Source organism: Lynx canadensis, chromosome B4 (genome assembly GCF_007474595.2).
Source record: "Lynx canadensis isolate LIC74 chromosome B4, mLynCan4.pri.v2, whole genome shotgun sequence".
Classification (NCBI taxonomy): domain Eukaryota; kingdom Metazoa; phylum Chordata; class Mammalia; order Carnivora; family Felidae; genus Lynx; species Lynx canadensis.
In genome coordinates, this window is record NC_044309.1 from 60404370 (window position 1) to 60429121 (window position 24752).

At 43.7% G+C, this 24752-nt stretch overlaps 1 protein-coding gene across 4 annotated transcripts; it reads left to right on the forward strand.

The window, feature by feature from the left end:
- The first annotated feature begins 1484 nt into the window (after window positions 1-1484).
- KLHL42 (kelch like family member 42) lies at window positions 1485-22588 on the forward strand. Of its 4 annotated transcripts, none has more exons than XR_003970293.1 (4): window positions 1485-2440; window positions 12662-12855; window positions 17325-21095; window positions 21210-22588. XR_003970293.1 is itself a non-coding variant. In XM_030322059.1 (3 exons), exons 1-3 carry the CDS (start codon window positions 1569-1571, stop codon window positions 17774-17776), a joined length of 1518 nt encoding a protein of 505 aa, XP_030177919.1. In that variant the 5' UTR covers window positions 1485-1568; the 3' UTR covers window positions 17777-22588. The 4 variants fall into 4 exon arrangements, 1 of the variants encoding a protein (XP_030177919.1); XR_003970292.1 differs by having other exon boundaries at window positions 17325-18156; window positions 20988-22588; XR_003970294.1 differs by having other exon boundaries at window positions 17325-18156.
- Window positions 22589-24752: the final 2164 nt, after the last annotated feature.

Genomic DNA, 24752 nt, shown 5'->3' on the forward strand with positions numbered 1-24752 from the left:
TTATGAAGAAGGTGTTATTTAACAACTTGTCATTCAAGAAGACAGATGAAGTTTGCAATAATAAAAACAAAGCCCAAACACATGTTCTTCCCAAGTTGAGGGAAGATTCTATTGTAGTAGAATCTTGGTCTGGGAAAATTTTCAAAAAGGGTTTCTTTGTGGGATAAGAGTGCCACACCCTCTGTTCCCTCCCAATCCTTATTCCTCCATCTACCCAAAGCTTACCTAACAGTATCCTGCTCACCTCCTTCTAAGATTAATTCATATCTTACGAGTAACTCGAGGTCTTTATTATTTGGGGTGAGCTTTCTATTCATTTCTTTGCAATGTTAAGTGAGAGAAGAGGTCTCTCTTAAGGAGGAAGTGGCCCTTCCTTAAGCAGTCCTCAGACAGTGAGGAAGCATGGGTACGGGGACGGTAGGAGGGTGGCAAGAAAAACCACCTCTGAAGGCCAATGCCACCAAAAGCGGCCACACCTTCTGCCCAAAGGATCGCATTCTGTCATGGCCGACCCAACCAAACTGAAATAGGAAAAGCAAGGTTTGTTAGAAAATATTTTAAAAGAGGTCACGTGTTCTACCTTTGAGTTGCACTCCTGTCTTTCTTTTGATAGCATAAAGAGGATTAACGGGCCCCAGCAGCAGATACAAGTTCCTCTGCTTGCCAACCCTTTTCATCAGCTGCACTGTGCACCCCAGTGAGCTCTGCCGAACCTGCTGCCATCTGCCTGGACTTTCTTTCTGCAAGATGGCTCCTACACGATGACCATTGCGAAGACTCAGCTCTAGGTGCCACCTACGTGTGCAGGAACGGCCTATGGGCCTCAGCCCGCTGGGACACTATGCCGGATTGGGCTAGATGGGCGATCCCAGATGTGATGTCATTTTGACGCCCGGGACCCCAGACTCCTTTCACCCCGTTCCTTCCACGCCTGTTTCTCCTTCTTGTCTCTCTCTTCCCGCTGGTAAAGCAGCGCGGAAGAGAGAGCGGACCGGCTTCATCTCGCCTCCGGTCCGAGCCTGGCTCGCACCGCTGCGCCCGGCGTGCGGGGGAGGCTGCGCGGACCCGGCCCCAGCCCCGGCGCCCGGGCCCGCAGCCCTCCAGCCCTCCCGGATCCACCGGCAGGTCCGGCGGGCGGCGGGGGTCCTGCGGGGCGGAAGTGAGAAGCCAGGCGTGGGAGGAGGCTGCAGGCTGGGGGCTGGGATCCCCTCGGCGGCTGACGCGGTCCGGCGAACCCGAGCGAGGACTGCGGCCGCCTCCCGACGCCCGGCGCGCGCCAGCCGGGCCTTTTTTGGCGCTGAGGGAGAGCAGACGGGCAGGGCCGCCGCTTCGGGGGAGCGAGGCTGAGCCGCCGCCCCCGGGACCAGGAGGAGGGGCTGCCTTGGGGGGCGCCGCCGCGACCCAGATAGGCCGGGCGAGCGCGGGAGCGGGCGGCGGCCCGTCGCCTCCTTCCTCCTCCGCGGCGCCATCCCTCGGCGCGCCCAACCCGGAACCCGGAGAGCGCGTGGGGGCGGGGAGGCGAGCGCGCAGAGCTGGCGGGCACCCCCGCGGCCCCCGGGCCCCCAGCCATGTCGGCCGAGGAGATGGTGCAGATCCGCCTGGAGGACCGCTGCTACCCGGTGAGCAAGAGGAAGCTCATCGAGCAGAGCGACTACTTCCGCGCCCTCTACCGCTCCGGCATGCGCGAGGCCCTGAGCCAGGAGGCCGGCGGCCCCGAGGTGCAGCAGCTGCGCGGCCTCAGCGCCCCGGGCCTGCGCCTGGTGCTGGACTTCATCAACGCCGGCGGGGCCCGCGAAGGCTGGCTCCTGGGCCCGCGGGCGGAGAAGGGCGGTGGGGTGGAGGAGGAAGAGGAGATGGACGAGGTGAGCCTGCTGGCGGAGCTGGTGGAAGCGGCCTCCTTCCTTCAGGTCACGTCTCTGCTGCAGCTGCTGCTGTCCCAGGTGCGGCTCACCAACTGCCTGGAGCTGTACCGCCTGGCGCAGGTGTACGGGCTGCCCGACCTGCAGGAGGCCTGCCTGCGCTTCATGGTCGTCCACTTCCACGAGGTCCTTTGCAAGCCCCAGTTCCACCTTCTGGGGGCTCCCCCTCAAGCCCCCGGCGATGTCAGCCTGAAGCAGAGGCTGAGAGAGGCCCGGATGACGGGGACTCCTGTCCTCGTGGCCCTGGGGGATTTCTTGGGGGGACCCCTGGCTCCTCACCCCTACCAAGGGGAGCCCCCATCCATGCTGAGGTATGAGGAGATGACTGAACGTTGGTTCCCGCTGGCCAACAACCTTCCTCCCGACCTGGTGAATGTCAGGGGTTACGGGTCCGCCATCCTGGACAACTACCTCTTCATAGTGGGCGGGTACAGGATCACTAGCCAGGAGATCTCGGCTGCGCACTCCTACAACCCCAGCACCAACGAGTGGCTCCAGGTGGCCTCCATGAACCAGAAGAGGTAAGCACCCGGCAGTGCGGCTTCTTTCCCATCCATTCACTTGCTCGTTAGCTCGTTCCCCTAATGTTTACTGGGCAGTCACATGAGCTTGCGCCGAGGTGGGAATGACATCTTCAGGAGTGTTGCTGGCCTTGACTCTGGCAAAGCGCCCAAAGAACTGAGGACTTGCAAGGAAGAAGTGCCCCCCCCCCCCGCACCCCACCCGCGAGGTCGACTGGCTGAGTTGTTTCCTTGCAGGTATTGCACTTTTAGGCAAACTGCTTTTTTTTTTTTTTTTGCCTCTTTCCCAGTGGAAAAAAGGAATCTGTGGTTTCCTAGAAGGATACTTTCAAAGAAAACTTTATTTAATTTGCTTTCATTTTTGCCTTTTTAAATTTTTTATTTTTTTATTTTTTAGGCTCCAATCCTGATTACAGTGACACACTGGGCAGTAACCTGTAACACTGTCTTTGGGAGAGTTTGTTGTTGTCACTGACTTTGAAGCTTCCTACATTGGGGCACCAATCTGTGCTCAGGAGATAAACATTAGAATTGTACCTACGATTTATTGTTTTAAGCGCCTCTTATTTTTTATCCTCTCTTTTGCATCTCCCTTCTTTCCCAGACAGATTCATCATTGACCCAAAACTTGAGCCTGGCAATGGTCACCTGCAGAATTAGAACATTTCCGTCCACCTGGCCTTCTCCCTTCCCATCCTGCACATCCCTCCCAGCATGCACTTGGGTGACTTGGAGATAGGAAAAGGAGGAAGGGAGAGGAGCAAGAGGAGGGAATGGAGCTAGGACACGAACAGGAAAAGGAAAGAGCAGGGCGGATGCAGCAGAGGTGGTAGGAAGGAAAGGTGGTCGGATCCAAGACAGCCACAGCCATGCACAAGTTGGGAGAAGAATCAGTGTGACCCGTGAAAGGACCCTCTCCTCTGGTCCACTTGTACCCATCTCAACCCCTACATGGGCCCTTCCCTAAAGTGTGGAACCAGGAATTGGGGGACTCACCACCTGGCAAAGAAAGTTGTAACCGTTACACATACTGACCTTAAGGGTACACCAGGCCAGGAGGATCAGTGACTTTATTTCTACAATACCATAAAATTCATCTTGGAAAGTGTTCTTTTTTTCTGATGATAAAAATAATATCTAGTTATTCTAGAAAAGTGGAAAAATGGAAAAGAATCAAGAAACAGAAAGACCGTCATTCCTATTCCCTCCTTCACAGAGGCAATAACCTCTTACAGGTTGGCATGTTTTCTTCCAGCCCCTTTTTAGTGCATTATTTATACCATATTTAAAATTTGATATCAGATGGGTTATTTTGTTTTTTTTTTTTTTTTTAAATTTTTTTTTCAACGTTTTTATTTATTTTTGGGACAGAGAGAGACAGAGCATGAACGGGGGAGGGGCAGAGAGAGAGGGAGACACAGAATCGGAAACAGGCTCCAGGCTCCGAGCCATCAGCCCAGAGCCTGACGCGGGGCTCGAACTCACGGACCGCGAGATCGTGACCTGGCTGAAGTCGGACGCTTAACCGACTGCGCCACCCAGGCGCCCCAGATGGGTTATTTTGAAGCAGATTATAATTAAAGCAACAAAGAAACATTCCGTGTTGTGGATATTGCTCAGATTAGGGGGTGGAAGGCCCAGTGGACTGGCCATCACCACTATACACACTGTCTCCAGTTGTATCAACTGAGGTGATCCGCATCCTCACTGCCCCCACCCAGCTCCAGCTGTAACTGTAACACAACACCTCACAGAATTCTTTCTTTACAAGTCCTTGGTAGTCTTTTTCTTTATAGGAATATCCGTCCTCTGAGGGGGAAAAAAGGTATTCAAGCAACGCACGAATATGTGCTTAGAAAAATTGCAAATGACATGAAAAACCAGAGTAAAAAATGGTATCCATTGACAAACCTTTATATATTATGCATTTATAAATATATTTATGTTACATTTATATATATATATGTATATATGTGTGTGTATATACACACACACACACACACACACACACACACACACATTAAGAACATTGATGATTGTTAACAGGGAAAAATGTGTATGCATATGCATGTACCTGGAGGGGTGTGTATGCATCTTGTACATACTGTTACTCTACAGTTGATTAGGCTGTGCTGATTATTATGGCCACTAATATTTCCATTTTGAGAGTTTTTTTCTATATCAACAAATGTAGAGCCATCTCACTCTTGTTACTGGCTGTGTAATATTCCAGCCCATAGATGTACCATAATGTAATCAGCCCTTCCCTTATTTCATGAGCATTTAAGTTGCTTCCTTTTAAAAAAGATTATTCTACTTATTTATTTGTTTATTTTCAAAGTGAGCTGCATGCCCAACTTGGGGCTTGAACTCACGACCCTGAGATTAAGAGTCCGCATGTTCTACCAACTGAGCCAACCAGGTGCCCCATTTAAGTTGCTTCTATTTGCCATTATAAACAACGCTATATTGAGCATTTTGGCATATGTGTGCCTGTCTTAGCTGGCATATGTCAGTCAGTCCTATATGGCAAATTCCTGAAATTCCTGGATAGGTGGGCCAAAGTGCATGTATGTTTTCAATTTTGGTAGCTCCTGCCAAAGTGCCCATCAGAAAATTCATATTTCCTCTCCTTGAAACAGTGTTTGAGCTTGCCAGTTCCTATTCTCTTGCCAAGACAAGACATTATCATCATTTTTTATTCCAATCCAATGGGCAAAAACACTGGTGTGAATGTTTCTGCTTGGAAGAGAGATTTTTCCTTTCATATATTTATTGGCCTTGTGTATATATTTTTTAAACGGTTTTTGCCAATTAAAAAGAAAATTGGTTTATCTTTTTCATATTCATTTCAGAAGTTCTGTTTATGTATGTAGAATTAATCTCTTGTCTCTTAGATAATGAAGCACATGTTTTCCCCTGTCTTTAATTTATTGTAAGGCCCCAAAAATGAAATCTTCCAAGTGACGGGGCAGGTGAAGTCAGTGACTAGAGGGGTGGGTTGGGATTACAAGGGACCAGAGAGTTACCACCCCACCACAAGAGGACTCCGCCTCTCAGCCACAGCTCGTTGCTGCCACCTAGAAGTGAGGAACGGTACTGCCAGATGGGCAGACACCCCGATTTTCAAGTGTTGGCCACTTCTTTGAAAAAACAAACATCAACAATAACAAAAACCTTGCAGGCCAGACAAACACTGGCCTTGTGAGCCTCTAGTTTTGGACTTCAGGTTTATTTCATATACACACACACACACACACACACACACACACACACACATATATATATATATAAAGTTTGTTTATTTTATATTTGTATATACTTATTTTTGTTTATATGTGTATAAAGTTTGTTTATTTTAAGAGAGAGAGCGAGTGGGGGAGGGACAGAGAGAGAGAGGAAGAAAGGAAGAATCCCAAGCAGGCTGGGCACTGTCAGCACAGAGCTCGATGTGGGGCTTGAACCCATGAACCATAAGATCATGGCTTGAGCCAGAATCAAGAGTTGACTGCTTAACAGGCTGAGCCATCCATGTGCCCCCATAGTGTATTCTTACATGAAGACATTTTAAAATTTTTTGTAGCCAAATTTGTCAAATATATCCTATTAGCCTTTAATCTTGCATTGGAAAGCCTTCTACAAGCTAAGAATACGCAAATACTCATTGTCTTGTAATATATCTTTTATAGTTTTGTCTTTTTACATTTATATCTGAATGTGTTTGGGTCTTAATTTCATATAATAAGGTATAATGTAAAGTTGTAACATGTTTTTTAAATGTCCCTCAAACTGACTGATTTACACAGCCAGTTACCAGATGCTAATTTCCTGTTTCCATATTGACTGATTGGCCATTCCCTTTTAAATAGCACATGTTTGTTTGTTTATTTTATTTTTAGAGAGAGAGTGTGTGTGTGTGCAAGCAAGAGAGAGGGGCAGAGAGAGAGAGAGAGAGAGAGAAAGAAAGAATCTTAAGCAGGCTCTACACTCAGTGCGGAGCCCAACCCAGGGCTCACTCCCAGAACCTTGGGATCGTGACCTGAGCTGAAATCAAGTCCAACTGTCAACTGAGTCACCCTGGTGCCCCAACAACACACTTAAAAAAAAATAATGTTTATTTATTTTTGAGAGAGTGAGAGAGAGGCAGAGAGGAGGGATAGAGAGAGAGGGAGACACAGAATCTGAAACAGGCTCCAGGCTCTGAGCTGCCAGCACAGAGCCTGACGTGGGGCTTGAACTCATGAACCATGAGATCGTCACCTGAGCAGAAGTCAGATGCTTAACTGAGTGAGCCACCCAGGTGCCTCTTCACACTTTTAAATTATTGTAGCTTGGTAAACTATTTTGTCTCATGGAACTGAGACCCATTTGTTCTGTTTTGTTTTATTTTAATTCTCTTAGCTATTCTTTGTACATTTTCTTCTTCAGATAAGCTTTAATTTTTTTTAACGTTTTATTTTATTTTTTGAGAGACAGAGAGAGACAGAGCGTTAGCAGGGGAGGGGCAGAGAGAGAGGGAGACGCAGAATCTAAAGCAGGCTCCGGCTCTTAGCTGTCAGCACAGAGCCTGACGTGGGGTTTAAACCCATGAACGTGAGTTCGTGACCTGAGCTGAAGTCAGATGCTCAACCGACTGAGCCACCCAGGTGCCCCTCCTTCGGATAAACTTTAGAATCAGTTTGTCAAGTCCTGTTAGAATTTTGTTTGGGATTACCTTGTGTTTATCAAGTTGGAGGAGGATTCATAGTTTCAAAATACTCTGCAGCTAGAAAAATGGTTCATTTTTCCATGCATTTGTTTAGGTCTTTTGGTCCTTCAGGAAAGGTTTCTTTTATTAGCTTTGTATCGTCTGTATGTTTTTTCTATTACAGTTATTCTCCGGTATTTCCTAGTTTCTGGTTTTTTTCTACACAGATATTTTTTTCCCGCCGAATTTTTTTATTGGATGCCATATTGGAATTTGTAACCTTCTTTATCTCTCTCATACTTTGGCTCAGACCTGACATAAACTCAAGTGGAAAACCCTTCCTGAACTCTCAGTTGGTCTAAATATTCAAAGTATGCTTCTCTAGAATACTCTCCACCTTATGAAATTTTCTGGTCATGCTTGTTTCTCTCCCTTCCAATCAGGGCCAGTTCAATGTTTATGTATAGTCCTACTGCTAACATGGTGTCCAATATATAATAGATGCTTAAAATGCACAGTTGTTTTGAACTATGGAATATGTTATATTATTAAAATAAAAGTGAATGTATGATTTTTTTTTTCAACGTTTATTTATTTTTGGGACAGAGAGAGACAGAGCATGAACGGGGGAGGGGCAGAGAGAGAGGGAGACACAGAATCAGAAACAGGCTCCAGGCTCTGAGCCATCAGCCCAGAGCCTGACGCGGGGCTTGAACTCCCGGACCGCGAGATCGTGACCTGGCTGAAGTCGGACGCTTAACCGACTGCACCACCCAGGCGCCCCTGATTTTTTTAAATGTAACATTATATAGTATTTTTATCTTGTAGCAGTCATTATAGTTATTTAGCATAGCTGAAAAATAATAATAAGTAACATTTAATTGAACATTTACTCTGTACTAGGTAATGTTCTTACTGCTTTGCACATATTATCTCACTTATTTTTCACAAAGGCCGTATTAGGCAGGTTCCCATTTTACAGAGTCAGAAACTGAGGCATAGAAAGTTAAGTAAACTGCTAAGATGTGTAATGAGTAACCAAATGTAAATATCCATTGGATAGATATAGCCATTTAGAGTATCTACAATTTGGCTTATGGACTGGCAGTGACCATTTTAATGCAGATTTAAAATTTTTATTTTTAAAAATTATTTTTATCCAAGAAGTGGAGCACAGATACTTTATGGTACTGTGCTGTTTTTCAAAAGTTCATTAGCTTTATGTCTTCATTTTTCTAGTCACTGTTGGATGAACAGCAAAGATGACATGACTCCTGTTCTCAAGGAGTTTCTAACTGAGTTTAGATGACGAGACAAGTAAAAACGAAATCTAGAATGGAATTGTTGCTGTGTGATGTGTCTAACACAGTTTCTGGAAACACCGGTGGAAACCTAGAACCTTTAGTAAAATATGTTGGCCTCTGTCACACAGCACTTCACATCTACCTTGATTCACTGCCTTTGTGGTGTATCTGTACAGTTTTACTTTGACAAAGGGGTCAAATGCTGAACAGCCCACTTTCCCCAGGGACTGAACAGTGTGGTAGTCTCAGAATCTTAAATGGTAAAGGACAGGCAGGAACCCTAGCACTGAGAGATTCTGTAAGCCCTTTGCACTCTGGAGAAAATGGTGCTATATGACCAGTAGTGGACCACCTCCTCCCCCCACCCCCACCAAAAAAGGAAGGGAGGAAGGAAGGAAGAGATGGAAGAAGGAAGGAAGGAAGGAAGGAAGGAAGGAAGGAAGGAAGGAAGGAAGGAAAGAAGGAAAGAAGGAAGGAAGGGAGGGATGGAAGGGAGGACAGGAGGGATGTTAATGTTGTGCCCACACACTTGAAAATGGCAATAGGAGTACATAGCAGTCATTGAGAGGATGCTTTGAAGTCCAGGTATGCAACACTGCCCAGTGGTCCAAACATGGATTTGATCTCAGGAGTTGTCAGGACATAACTTCTAATGTAAAAGCTTGTGTGCCCCCAAATTTCTCACCTTCCCTCCTCACTTTAATTGGTGATAACTTGCAGGAACTGGCCACTGTTGCAGTCATCAGTTCATTAATTTCTCTATTTCTAACATTGTGTCTAGTCTCTTCAATTGCCTGCACTTTTATTCTGAAATTGGAGTTCTGCATGTGAGTACAGAAAGGCTGGGAGAGAGTGAAGTCTCTTGGCAGAGGTGGAATTACAGTTGTCAGCTTTGGCTGTCCCGTTTTTCTCTGAGCCATAGTTTAGTATTTGGGGGGCATTTCTAGAGTCATGGAAACCTGGAGAGATTTTGTGCTCTATGGTTAACATAGCAGTGGAGCCCCAGAATAGTGTGAAGGAAAGAAAACTATGTGTCTATTCATTTCTCCCTGCCCCCCCCACCCCCCCCGCCCCGGATTTTGGCCAATATTTAAAGTTGCTTGGTGTGCTGGAGTTTCTCAGACAGGGTAGTAGGTAGCAACCGCGACCACTTCTGTTCCTAACTTTTGCTCTCTCCCCTTCCTGGTCCCCAGAGGAGGTTAATCTGTAGGGAAGCAGCAGAAGGGGGAAGAGGACACACAAGGACCCAAGTGCTCTGCAGACTGTACAGTCCTCTTCTGAGTGGTTGAGAAAAGATGGGAGAAAGGTTCTTGCCGTTTTACTCTAATGTTCACTCTAATGGCAACAAACTTTTCTATGTAGCAAACCATGACAATGGTTTACATTTCTTGAGCTCTTACTCTGGGCTGCATGTTATAGTCGGTTTTAGATGTCACTTCCTGTTTCATGCTCACAGCATCTCTTATTATTGGCTCCATTTCCCCAAAGGGGAAACTGAGGCTCAGTGAGTTGAATTAGCTCGCACAGTTTCATGGCCAGGACTCTAAGCCACCCAGACGTCTGTGTCACCTGCCTCCCTACAGTTGTATATAGCTACTGTTAATCTGTGCACCCGTGTTCAGGGTGTTTCATGTCACTTCGTTCTTAAGGATTTAATGAGCTCTTTATTTCCTTGAAGTCAAGTAGAAATTAAATCAGCATCTAAATTTTTTTCACTTTTATTTCTATTCACTGTAAGTCAGTCAAGTACATAGCTACAACACATCGTTATTTGGTTTAAAAATTCTTCTTTTTACCCCCTGCATGTGTATGTCAGGGATCAATATTAAGAAAATACTGTAGCGATAACATATATATTTTTTTAAATTGATAGCTTGGATTCATACTTTTACCATTCAGGAGGTGAAGAGTGGAAGAGTTATGTTCAGAAACTTGCAAATGAAGTGCTACATGGTGAGAATTTATGGATGAGAAAGCACTTTGTACATAATTCCAGAGTACATGATGGGGAGTGACTGTTGCAGTTAACAAATGAGAAGCAGACCTTTTTGGAGTTAAGAAACAGACTGTGACATGCAGAAAAGCATTTCCTCTTCTGACTTTCTGCAAGTGTTCCCCTTTCCAACTCTTACTGTGTGTGATGATGTGCTTTTCTCCACTTCACAGATGGGGAAAGTGAGGTTCAGATGACCTGAGATTCAGTGACTTGTCCAAGGTCACATAGCTGTTGAGTAATGGAGCTGAGATATCCCTGTATAAGCCTGGGCTCATAATGCTCGGCAGTGTCTCTTCATTAAGTGGCCTGTTTTGGGGTGGCAATTTCATCTTAAACTCAGTCTTGGAAAGTTTCTTCTCTTCAAGTGTATTTGAGCATGTTGGGGTCTGGAGAGATGAAACTGTTTACTTTTAACTGCCTATTCATTCAACCCTTACATGTTTGCTTAGGACAAATGATTATGCTGGATGAATATTAAAAACGGTTTTGATCTTACAAAATTTACTATCTGTGTACCTTTGGTGAGCAAAAACAAATTTTGGGCTGGTAAAATTTAGTGCTTATTTATAAGCTTTATTTCCTTTGGTTCCCCAAATTTGCACACATAGAGAGGGCATAATGGTCAGATTTTAAGGACCATTGGCAGCAGGAAAAGTAAGCAACATGAACCAGAGACCCCCCAGTAACTGCCACCCCAGCAAAGTCTATTGGCATGAAATCCTGAATGGCTGGCTGGATTTAATGGGCAATATGAGGTTCTTGTTGAAGGGTCCTCTGTTCCCTCTCTGATTTGAAAAACAAAACAAAACCCAAACTCACTTACATGTACACATTATAGGCACCTTTGAAAACACCATAGTGTAGGTGGCCCGTTCTAGCATGTTCTATGTCATAGTGCATCAGTGTTTATTAAACACCTGTTCAGGGGTTGGACATGGACTTCTTGTTCACTGTTTCTTCTTCATTTACCCTCTTACATGTGTTTTTCACTATTTGTGGCCTCTACCCTGGTTCTTTCTTAGGACATTGTTACTTTTGAAGATATTGTTGTGTTGGCAATAGATGTGACCTCTAAATTTACCTGGTCTACTTTCTTTATTTCAAACACTAGAAAACTGAGAGATTATAATGATAGCATCTTATATCTGTGTAGTACTTGATGGTAAACTGTTTACTGTAATACCCTGTGTAATGTGTAATACCCTGTTTGTGTAATACCCATCCTGTGATGGGTATTATCCCCATACTGGAGATGAGGAAGTGGGGTGTTTGGGCCAGGGTCTCCGAATTTGTGCTTTAGGTCGTTTGGTTGCATCGTGCTCTGCTAAACTTGAGACTGGTGCATACGTCACGTAGACTGACCCAAGTGTTTATCCTGTCTGGCCTTCAAGGAGTCCATTAATCTCTGTGTGCCAAATTGAAACAAATTAGTTTTTTCAACACAGAAGACATGAGACTTTTATCTAGCATCTGAAACCGATGAGCAGTGCTGAATTGTATTACTGATATGGGGCTTAACACCAGGGTATTCTCTTTTTAAAGTGTTTTCTATTACAATAGGTGAACATTTATTGATTTACGTATTTGTTAACGTGTAAATACTCTTAAGAGTGCTGGATCAAAACTCGTTTAATTAATTCAGTGCTTATGTACCCCTACGTTATTTGTTGTGAAGCAATATATAGGATGCCCTCATATGGGGGGGGGGAGGCAAGTGATCTGTCTGGGTACACTTGTGGTAGAGGGGTCCACCCTTTAGTGGGCGCCCTTAGCATATGCCTGGCTGTGTAGGAGGGGCTAGCATGTACCTAAGGTAGATTGTACCCCTAGGTAGGAAGAATGGGAAACATTCTGAGTCAAGAGACGAGGGAGTGAGGTGGTTATGCATCTCTCCATCAGTACTTGCTCCCGCTGCTAAAAGAAGTATTAAGTTTACTGTATACAGAATATCTTTGCTTCTTGGCATAAGGCTAAGCGAGAGTCTGCTATATTGAATTGCTTATCTTCAATTGCAGAAGTTTGGAAAATGCATCATTCTTGTGAATTTTAGGGGTAGGAGTGAAATTTGAGATGTCATTTGGTCATTCCTCTGTCCCCAGGCACTCAACTTGGAGAGCTAATTTTCTTCAGATATTGAGCATATTCCACACTCTGCTTTAGCAGTTCATGCCATTGTCTTACCTCTTAATGATCAATAAGAACTGACTCTCTGGGCCTTTGTATCTATCTTTCAGGTCTAACTTCAAACTTGTGGCCGTCAATTCAAAACTCTATGCCATTGGTGGGCAGGCCGTTTCTAATGTTGAGTGTTACAATCCTGAGCAGGATGCGTGGAATTTTGTGGCACCCCTACCAAATCCTCTGGCTGAGTTCTCTGCATGTGAGTGTAAGGGAAAAATTTATGTCATTGGAGGATATACTACCAGAGGTAAGTGAAGGGGCTAAGTAAGTGGTCCTTTTCTGTGTGAGCTTCTGCAGCGTGGGGAAGGGTAGGAGGGTGCCAGAGGAAAACACTCTGGCGTACACATTGTGATTTTATATGTTAAATACTGCATATTTACATATCTGGGAGGAAGAGTGTTGTGTATTACAGGGGTGGTTTGGGCAGGAGGGACCTTTGATGCCTTTGTGTGAGCACAAGAATTGAATGGGGGTAGAAGGAGCTATGAAGAGAATATGTATTTTCTTTCTGCTCTGAAAACCCAGCCTTGCGACCAGTAGTCCTGAGACTTGTCTGGGTTACTCCCATCCTTCTCCCGAATACTTCTAACACAGAATTTAGAGCCAGAACATCCTTGAGGATCTTTGTTTCTATTTTCTCCCTTTTTGAGCACAAATATGTCAGATAGTTTCCAGAAACTCAGCTCTAGGCTGTTGTTTACGTATCATAAGAGGGTTTTAAGAGACACGAATGTAAGAGAATTCTTTCCTGATCCACAGGTGAGAGGTGGTTATGCTCTTTATTAAACTGTACATGTGTGTTTTTCACTTTTTTTTTTTGCTGGGTATTTGATAGTTAAGAATTTGGAAATAAGTTTCTCCAGTAGGTTTTATACTACTGTTCTTGGTAGGAAGCTTCTCACATGCTAGAGATAGAAAAGAGCATGGTTGTGGTAAGGCAGACAAGGCAATGGCAGGGCCACCAGGAAGAGGTGTGTCTTTTCCTTTTATCCCTCTCTCCCACTTGTGTCAATGTTACCTCTTGGCCAAAGAAATTTATTTCTTCATTTGGTCTACCTGTAAAACACCCAGAACTTATAGAGAAGGTATAACTGGACTCTTAGGACTTTTAGCTACATTGAAATAGTAGAGTTACCATTTTATCCAACATAGTGAAATAACCCGTCTTTCTTTTATGATACAATATGAGAGGACAGAGCTCTCCAGCCTTGGCTGACAGTAAGCATGGAGAAATGATGGTGATGTGTAACTTTGTAAAGGACAGAAATCCACATGCTAATGTAGTGTAGGTGCCAAAAATTATTTTTACCACAGCCAAATGTGTTTTGTTTTAGGGATTTATGTTAGAGGGAGAAGTTAAATGTAAAGTGTTTTATGAGCATATGGTTTAGAGTGTGTGTGCACGTGCACAAAAGATTCTGAGTAACAACACATCTTAGAGTATCTCTAAACAGTTGATTTGGTGGGGGGGATGGTGAGCGGTGTTTTAGTCTCCTGTGGCCGACTTAACGAACAACTACAGCTTAGTGGCCTAAGCCAATCGAAATGTATTCTCTCACATTTCTAGAAGCCTGAAGCCTGAAATCAAGGTATGGGCGGTCATGTCCCCTCTGAAGGCGCTAGGGGAGAATCCTTCCTTGCCTCTTCTAGGTTTGGTGACTCCACATGTTCCTTTGCTGGTGACTGCATCACTCCAACCTCTGCCTCTATCTTCACATACCTTCTTTTCTGAGTGTATCCACGTCTTTTCCTCTTCTGTCTCTTGTAAAGAAAGACACACTGCTCATTGGACTTTAGGGCCCACCTGGATAATCCAGGATGATCTCATCTTGAGATCTTTAACTTAATGACACCTGCAAAGCTCCTTTTCCCAAGTAAGGTTATATTCAGAGATTCTGGGGGTTAGGAGGTACACATATCTTTTTGGGGGTCACTGTTGAACTCACTATAGGTGCTGTTTATACATTTAAGGAGAGGCAGTGACCCAAGAGGAGTGCATGGGAAGCAGTGAGTTGTTTTTTTTGTTTGTTTCTTGGTTTTTTTTTTAAACACCCTCAAATTTTCGTCACTGTGGAGCTATTCCCAATGTCCCTCTCTAGTGACTTTCCACTGAAGATAAGATAATTGCCAGCTTTTTTGTTATAAATAATTGAAAAAAGAAAAAAGAGCGAGATCTAGCAGTCATTTCCTTTATCTTCAACACTGGTGTTCAGGGTATAGTGGTCAAAAGCCCCCAGAGAATTCCTGTGTGTGCATATGTACCTCTCTGTGTGTCTGTGTGCCTTTTCTCCTGGGAAAGTAAATACAGTTATTTACTTATGGACATTTCTAAGAATTCTGATTCTCTGTAGATTTTGTGACACAGAATACACCCTGTGGGCTGATATAATGTACACATGTCCCTTGGCTTCTCTTCTGAGCAAGAGCTGGGATGCATTGACAGGCAGCCCTATAATCCAAAGAGTACTCTGCTGGTAGATTTCCTAGTTTTTCCATGACCCTGGCTGAGCAAATGTTCTTTAGATTTGACCTGGAAAACCCTTGCTTGTGTGTTTTCTAGTTTTTCAAGCCACTACTAATGTACCTTCTTCATTTGGGCCACACACAGTGGTTCCTGTCCTGGATTCCCCAAGCCAAATACCTGTGATGGGATGGTTGGGTGATGTGGATGGATGGATGTTTGTGTAAGGGTTGAAAATGGGTTTTCTGAGATGAGAGGGCAGGACAGTTCCTTGGACTCTGAAACACCTCTCCTCTTCTGCTTGGGATCTTCCCAAGCCTCCCTAATGGTTGCCTGTATTTAAAATAAGAAATCATAATTGTCATAAAACAAAATGCAGCGCTCAAAGTTGCATTCTTGGTCTGCTGACTTAGGTAGACTTTTAAAATTTAGTAAGTAATAGTTCATGATTTTTTTAAAAAATTATTTAATGTTTATTTTTGAGAGAGAGACAGCATGAGCGGGGGAGGGGCAGAGAGAGAGAGAGACAGACAGACAGACAGACAGACAGAATCTAAAGCAGGCTCCAGACTCCAAGCTGTCAGCACAGAGCCCAATGCGGGGCTCAAACTCACAAATCGCGAGATCATGACCTGAGCCAAAGTTATATACCCAACCGACTGAGCCACCCAGATGCCCCTTGTAGTAGTTCATGATTAGATTAATTCTGTGTCAGGCATTGAGGAAATGAAAAGAAATTCAATAGAGAGCAATAGTAGCCACTCAAGGGAAGAAGGGTGATTTGTTAAAGTTCAGAATCCCCTCTAAATATAAAAGCATAAAGATTATTCCACCAACTCAGACCACCTCATATGGTCTGAGCTCTTGTTGGGTGAGGAGAGAAAACATTTACAGAAGACCTGGGAATACCTTCAGACCTGGGACTGAGAAATGCATGGAAACCTCACTAGAATAAGTCCTTTGTTTGCATGGTGAGAAGCCAGGTTCACTGGTAAGGAGCACTTTTTGATAGACTGGTAACCAAACTCCCTTGGACTATCTCCTAGAATGAGTTTTATCACAACAGCTATAACAAAAAGAAATACAGGGAGGTATTAGGATGGGTGGAAAACAGAAGGACAGTTCCCTAAAGCTGTAACAATTCTGAAATTTCTGCTGGCGTGGAGACATGTGCACACACAGGATTTGGTCTCCTTTTAGTTCTTTCTGTGCCCTCTTATGAGCCCCCCACCCCCATTTGGTACCAGAGGCTGTGATGGAGCTCTGTCATCATTGCCAACTGTGGGTGGGTCCTTCTGTCTCAGGAGGAAGTGTCCTACCCTGTAGTTACACGTCCATTCCCAAGCGAAGTTGTCTCTTCCATGGATGGATTTTGTTGTTTGTTTAAACAACAACAAACAGAAAGTTCATTCTTTCTGATAACTCAGAGCATTTTTTTTTCTGCTGAGGCTAAAATGTTCCATTTATTCTTTCCTAGAGGAGAAGTGGGCAAAAAAGAACAATTACAAAAAAGAAGAACGAAACTAGATACTTTAAATTTCACAAGCATTTTTCAAAAAGAGAGTAGGTAATATTTTTCCTTAAAGCAGCCATGAATTCAAGATAATGTTAGGGCAGTCTTTCATCTGCTTTCTGATTTTATACACACAACAGCTAGTCATCTCTTGTGAAGTGGGCACAGGGAGAGGGAAGGGCCTTTGGTAGTATCTCTGCTGTTGCAGTCGGGAAATAGAATTGCCAGGTGATTCCGTGGCTGACGGCCACAGGTGAGACTTCCGCCTGACTTGGCAATTACGTGCTATTTCATTTAGCCCCTGAGGATCTTGCTTGGCTCACTTGTCTTGTGTATTAGAGTCGGTTGTCAAGAGTAGATCCTTGGGGCTCAGCCTGTCATCTGGATGTAGAAGTCAGTAATTCTGTAGATAGTTGAGAATTCCAACGCCCTGATTCTGTTTACATTGGACTGGTGGTTCTAAAACGTGTAAGGGTGCCAGGTTCTAAATCTGTGTCCTGGCCCTGTTGATTTAGAGAGCCTCCCAGGGAGGGGGACATGCCTGATGAGAGGTGAGGGAGATGATTCTAAACCGATCTCCTGCCAGCCACTTCAGAAACCGTTGTCCGACCTCTGCTTCTCTGAAATACTTTTGCCTCTGTGCTGCCAAATTATTCCGGCGGGGGTAGATGTTTATTACTGCCGAGGCAGGCAGTGACGTTACTGTGGCTGTGTCATCTTGAGGCTTCTCTCTTCGTTTCAGACCGCAACATGAACATTTTGCAGTACTGCCCCTCTGCCGACATCTGGACACTCTTTGAAACGTGTGACGTCCACATTCGCAAGCAGCAGATGGTGTCTGTTGAGGAGACCATCTACATCGTGGGGGGCTGTCTGCACGAACTGGGGCCCAACCGGAGGAGCAGCCAGAGCGAGGACATGCTCACCGTGCAGTCCTACAACACTATCACGCGGCAGTGGCTCTACCTCAAGGAGAACACGTCCAAATCGGGTCTTAACTTGACTTGCGCCCTTCACAACGATGGTATCTATATCATGAGCAGAGACGTTACCCTGTCAACCAGCCTGGAGCATCGAGTTTTCCTGAAGTACAACATCTTTTCAGATAGTTGGGAAGCATTCAGGCGTTTCCCAGCCTTTGGACATAATTTGCTGGTTTCCTCTCTTTATCTGCCCAATAAAACAGAAACATGACTGAACTGACTTAGAGTTTGAAAGAAACCTAGTTCAAGACAAAAAAAAGAAGAAGAAAGAAAGAAAGGAAAGAAAACAACCCATAGTGTTCCATTTCAAGGGAGAACGATTTCTAAAGGGAAAACATGGGTTAAAGTTGGTCACATGTACAATAGCTGTAAATAAGCTTACTTGAACTAATTACTTGAAAACTTGTGGAGAAAAGAGACCAACTTTATTATTTTTTTAATTATTGATTGTTAAATGATGGGAACGAATCCATGATAGTATTTTCATCCAAATATGATACCCTTGGGCCAGTGACTGAAACTGCTCATCAAAAAGAAGATTCATTGTATCTGCTTTAGTGAAGGGCCAAAGTCAATAATTGACATTGAATGGTAAAGATCATTTTAAAATCTGTGTTGTTTAGGTCACTTGAAACATCATTAATACCTTAAGTGAGAAGTTTTTGTTGTTGTTATTCATTTACTTGACAAACATTTATATTAACACTATCCTTCACCCATTTTCTTCCCCATTCATTCTCAACGTATACTGCCAGTGGTTTAAAATAGGGTTCTAGGTTTAGATATTTTATTTGCACACTACTTTCTAGGAAACTTACAATGATGGAACCCTACAGTGAGTCCTTGCAAGCATCCAGTCCTCCCAAACTTGCATAAAAACACTCTCAGCTATTTTTCCCAACTTTTTGCCATTATGTGTACTGAATAGATAGGCAGATATAACCTCTTATTTCATGTATGTGGCAGATTGGGAATTTATGTGGGCAGATAAGTTGCAGTGCTAAGCATTCTGCGTTGTTTAAAAGAGAAGATATATTGTTTAAAAGGATGGAGATAAATATATATATTTTTGAAATCGAGTCTTAGAAGGGAAGGGAACACCAAATAAGAAAAAAAATTGCCTTTAAGAGTTGCTTGTAATGAATATATTGGACTTAGTTCTTTTTTTTAAAGATAAAACAGATGCCTTTATCATATTTAGGTGAGGCATCTTTCTAATTTAATCTTAGCCTTTTAATTCATGCTTTGCTTTTATGAGGTAAGGTGAGGATAGCTGTGAAACGTTTGTGCTGGAGAGGGGAAGCAGCTCTTACAGAAGTGGAGTGGCCTCTGGTGGTATTTCTGAAAGTAGGTGACATGCTCTACTTGCCTAGGTTGTTAAATCAGGTGGAACTCAGCTCAAGCAATCATTTTCAGTAAGTCAGTTGCCATGAATAAAAGCCTCTGCCAATCATAGGTCAGCATCCCTTTAAACATTTATACTTCTAGAAATTTGATTTTGGTGGAAAAACCCTTTCTGAATTTCTCTGGTCTTTTGTAATGGAATCAGTGAAACTGTGAGCTGGATTCCGTCTTTCTGTTCTGACATTCCCGTACAGCATGCCTCTCTTTTAAGAAAGTCCCACAGAAAAGCAGAAATGATCATGGCAAATTCATGCATTCGCCAGACTCCCAGCACCTCCGGTATGCATTCACTGTGAGGATATAGTGCAGGGGACTCGATTTCTTCAGCAGAGTTCTTCAGTTTATCAAGAGTCACTACAGGGTTTCTTTACAACCGTGACCTCCTAGTACAGTTAAAATAAGGGTCTGGTTGTAAAAATTTTATTTGCACAACTTTTCAGGAATACTTCTATTAAGTAAAATGAGGCAAGCCTTTATTGTGGACATGGAGACAGATCTTTGATCTTGTCACCAAATAATCATATCAGTACTCTACTTAATACTATTTAAGGGTTTCTAAGCCATATCCATTTATTCGCAAATACTTAGCCTTTAAAAAAAAAACTCAAATCTTGGGGATGGTACTTTAATAATAGATTTTTATTAATTTATATTCATTATAGAATTGAATTTCCAGTGATCTATAATTTCATTGCATATATTTAAAAATCTAATTTATTTTAGATAGTGTTAACTTTTGTTGTGACAGATCTTAAATTTTTTGAAGCTTAACCTTGTATATTCAGATGATCCTAGCCAGTTGAGTTAGTTCTGAACAAGTTAGACCTTAGCTTGTAAATAACCACATCTTATAAAATGTAATATTGTTGCTGCCAACCAGTTCCCTTCCTGATTACATTCTTTGGGTCTGTTTTCTTAATGTCAACAATTAGATTCTTGGACCAAGTGGAGGCATACTCTGATCCACAAAGCTCTTTTTATAAACCAAGTTTGATGTGTGCATATGTGCATATTGTCTGTATGTGTGTGTGTGCACGTGCACTGGCATATTATAGCTCTAAGATACACAGACTTCTAACAAAGTTTTGTTACTCTGGGCTGCTGAGGGTACTTGGGCAAGGCAGAATGTGCAGTAGGAACACATTTGTGCATTTGGGACATCTTCCTGCTGTGCACAGCAGCTATGTTGGCATTTTGAGGATAATTTTAGTTTAGCTCTGTTCTCTTGTTGATACCAATGTTGTATTGAAGACTGTACCTGTGATGAGGGTAATGATGCTTTGAAAATTCCCTGTCTCCCCCAAGACATTGCTTTTTTATTAAGTTTTTTATTTCAATTCCAGTGTAGTTAACATACAGTGTTATATTAGTTTCAGGTGTACAATATAGTGCTCTTTGTTAATATCCCTCTATTTCCTTCCTTTCTCTGAATGCTTTATCCTTCTTTTCTGAAATGCTTCTGAGGGATGCCAGACTCCCACTATGGAGAAGGGAGTTGCCGGGAGGACCCCTGTGGTATCCATCCCTCTGGAAGCAACCAGTTTTACTAAGAATGGTCGGAGCGGCCGAGTGAGTCCTAAGTGTGGATTGGTAGAGGGAGGTTGGTTCTTTCTGTCATTCTTTCTGGCTTTCTTCTCCACACCCTTGGTTTCAGTGGCCTCTCCCCTTAGCATCCTTTAAAGTTTTTCTGATGAAAATGTATGAGTTTATTATTTCAACAGTGTTGGTTAAGTCATGACAATGAAGTACTGAGAAGGTTATGAATTCTAGTAAGAAACAAATAAGATTAAGCATGGAAACCAAAGAGAGTTTAACTCAGCCGTGGTTTTTTGAACCAAAATCCCAAGTGATTCCAATAGATATCAATTAAAGTTGTACAGAGTGGAGAAAGCTTTTTCTCTACAAAGGGAATTAAAAGTAAATGCTTGTTCTCTTTCAGTAAAGAATTAATGAGAATTTTGGATGCCATGTTTTTAGATTTCCAGGTAAAGTCATGACCCTACCTGTTTGCCACACAGGTAAATCAAGTGGAAAGGCCTTGGCCTTCTTGGTCAGCCAGCATTTAATGAGCAGTGGCTTAATGCAGAGCACTCGTGAGGCAGCATAGCAACAGAAAGGGAATATGGGTGAGTTGTTGGATGCCTTTCTCCTAGGCCAGGGATGGGAAATATATGACACCTGGGCCACCATTCTCTGATGGCAGCATTATAAATGAGTAGCACTCCTTTCCTCTGTGCCAGGAATTGGTCTCATAATCCATGTCATCAGTGCTTCCAGGCACCTGTTGCCCATCCATCAGAGTGAGGTGAATGAAGTCTGTCATCCCCGCCTTACAGGAATGAATGAATTAGGTGAGTAGATACCACCCAAAATGGCTTTGAGAGCAGTGAGCTGATTCAACTCAGTTCCCTGGCTCCCAGAAATATTTACAGAAAGTCTGTTGTGTGCAAGGTAATGCTAAGAATTAGGGATACAGACATAAATGAGCCACCGTCCCTGGCCTTGAAAAGCTTCTTGTGAAAATGTTTGCTGTAATCATTGTGACTAGTGCCCTCAAAGATGCCCACTTTTGCCAGTGGGCACACTGGGGCTCTTTGGCCTGGCTGCCTCTTCAGTCCTGACCCAGTCTGCCCACTGCTTCATGATCTTCTAACAGTTATAATGAACCAGCTCTTCTCTAAAATTGAAGATCACAAGCTATGTTTTTGTTTTAATGGTATGGTTTTTTTCCTCCCTACATTTCATTGTCTTCTCTGTACTTCATTTTTCAAAAAAAAATTGTATGTGATCTGCTATAAAGGTAACTACTAGGCACCACAGCCTGCCTGGCTAAGGGCTCAGCAGCTTGATCCCATGAGAAGGAGGAGCAAAGCCAGGGAAGTAAGTATGGGGAGAGAGGCAAGCTGTTCACGTGTGAGTTTATACCTATGCCTTTAAAACGCCTCCATAAAAAGTATTACTAAATGGTCATTAAGATGCTAGTCCTAACTGTAAGTCAGTTGTCTTTGCCTGTGTGATAACTATCAAAGGCTTTCTCTCCTTGTGTTTCATTCACTTAAGAATATTTGTTTTTCATATTGTGTTAATTTAGGAACACAATCTAAAATGCATACCAGTTGGCATATGCTGACTTCTGTACTTGACATAACCAGTTTTATCCATTCCTACAGGAGACACTAAATGTAAAAGATGGTCAATTTTGCAGAGCAAAAGGGCACTGAAATGACTTTGGTGGGGTTGGCTGGGGCTTTCTCGAATGGATGTCATAGTTTAATACTAGTCAAGAAAAGGAAAATGTAATTTGCATTGTGTCATTTTTCTAAAAAAATTCTTAATAGGGGTTCTTTAGATCTAGTCTCTACAATGTTTTCGTATTTAGTGGTCATTTTAGGAAAATTGATAATCTGTAGAATGAATAATTATGTTTTGTTATGACTGACACTTTGTTAAAAAGGTTGTATCGTGTCTTACAAGTGTGGCTTAAAATGTAGACATTATGATATGATTTATTTAAATACAACAATGCCTACGATGCACTCACTCAGATAGCATTCATTTTGTGTTTAGAACTAGAACTATAGAAGAAAATGTCTTCAAATAAAATAGTTCTAAATCTTAATGGCCCACATTGTTGTCCGTGAGGTACTGTGTACCCGCTGTGTGGTCAGGGCTGTGCCAGAGCCAAGAGGAAACAGGTGAAGCCTGAGACAGGTCCCTCAGGTGGAGAGTTCCTGACTCGCAGGGAAAGCTGGACTAACACTTAGGAACCAGCTAGAGAGGTGGTTGTCCTATGGGAAGATGAGCCAAATGGGCCAGCAGAGGCTACAAGAGTCTTTGTCTTTAGTGTTTGGAGAAGAGAGATCTGGGAGGAGGAACTCTGAATCCTTAGAATTCTGAAGTCTCAGTCCCACAGTTCAGTTACAGCCCACCTGTCCCACCCTGTTTTCTAATGTTTCCCACGGTTTCCTTTTTTTTCTTCAAAGTGTATTTATTTATTTTGAGAGAGAGAAACAGAGCACACAAGTTGGGGAGGTGCAGAGAGAGAGGGAGAGAGAGAATCCCAAGCAGGCTCTGCACTGTCAGCGCAGAGCCCGATGCGGGACTTGAACTCACAAGCTGTGAGATCATGACCCAAGCTGAAGTCAAGAGCCAGAAACTTAATCTACTGAGCCAACCAGGCACCCCAACCACTGTTTCCTTTTAAGTACCGCTCACTCCAGGAAAACAGAACCACACAACTCCTTGCTTTTGAGGCTGAGAGGGGGCTGGGGCAGCAACATCACAAAAGGGGGTTCAGTTGCTAGATGATGTCCCACAGATGTCCATTCCCTTCCATCCTTTGGTTGCCCCTCATGTAGGAACATACCTGCACATACATGCCCTTCTCATACCTACAATTTTAAGAATGACCCAGCTTAAAACAACACTAAGACGTATCCACCAAGGGAAACAGTCAAAAATCAGATCCAGCCAGTGCATCCAAAGGTAACATTGCAGCTTATTGCACCCCAAGTCCAGAGCTGTCAGGGGATGCCCATCCCTTCTGCATCCACAGGTGACCACTCAGTTCGGACAGTATATAACGAATAATTCAGTCATTTTCTACACACTCAAGACACTCCAAAACAGCCATACCCAACACTGTTGGAACATCTACTCTATGCAAGGAACTCCAAGCACTTTTAAAATTTCACATATTTAATCCTCACAACAAACCCATGTGGTAAATACAAATATTACCCCACATTACAGTTGGGGAAACCGAGGCACTGCAGGTCACAAATCACCATTCAGGGAAAGGGAGAAGGGAAAACGGCACACTGCAGTCACTGGTCCACATTGTATACTTTTTCCTGCAGGTAAGGGCCAGTGAGGGCCCCTTGCCCCACAGGCAGAGTGGGTTTCTGGTCAGCCATCCCAGGAACCCTTGGTTTTGCTTTGCAGCAGGTTGTTCCCTGGCTCTGCCTAAGTGACTCTGCCCGCGTGGTAGCCCTTCTTGGTTTGGCGGGGGTGGGGTGGGTGTGGAGGGGACCTGAGAATTTCTGTAGAGGCTGGGGGATCCACTCTTCACAGGCCATAAGCATTTCCTTGGAGATCAAACCTCTTAAAAACCTGGTTAGATGTTGGCAGATCTGATCTCTGGCAACTCTGGGCTGAAGGCCCAGATCTAGTAGAACTTGGTTTTTAAAACTTGAAGCCCATCTTTGTGATAATCTGTATTCCTGCCCATACTCTTTACCCTCAGCTTAATGGCTCCAATCTCTTCTTCAGCTTTGGGAAAACCTGAAACAATAGGGGTCTGCCCTTGCTAGTGTACATCCCAAGGAATATGCTGCCTTAGTAGAAATGACTGCCTCTTTGTGGCCAGAGGGGTTTGGGAGGGGTTTGGGGCATGAATTCCCACTCTATTTCCTTGCTTCTTCCAAAGGCCTGGTCCTGCTCTATTTTCCTGTTTGTTCATGCACCTCTGATTGAAACACAGACTCTGGCTCTTGCATTTCTGCAAGGCACACATCATCTGACCCTTTGCAGTTACCTGGCTGCAGGCAGAAGGGCTAAAAGCCTGGGTTCCAGAGCAAGACTAGCCGAGTCTGCTGCTCCGTTCTGCCACTTCCTAGCTGTGTAGCCTCGGTCAGGTTACTATATCTCCCTGGGCCTCAGGGTTGTTTTTTTAACTGTAAAGTAGGGGTGACAACAGTATCCACTCTATGGAACTGTTGTGAAAATTGAATGGGGAGATCCATGTGAAGTGCTCAGAATGGTACCTGGCAGGTAGCCCGCCA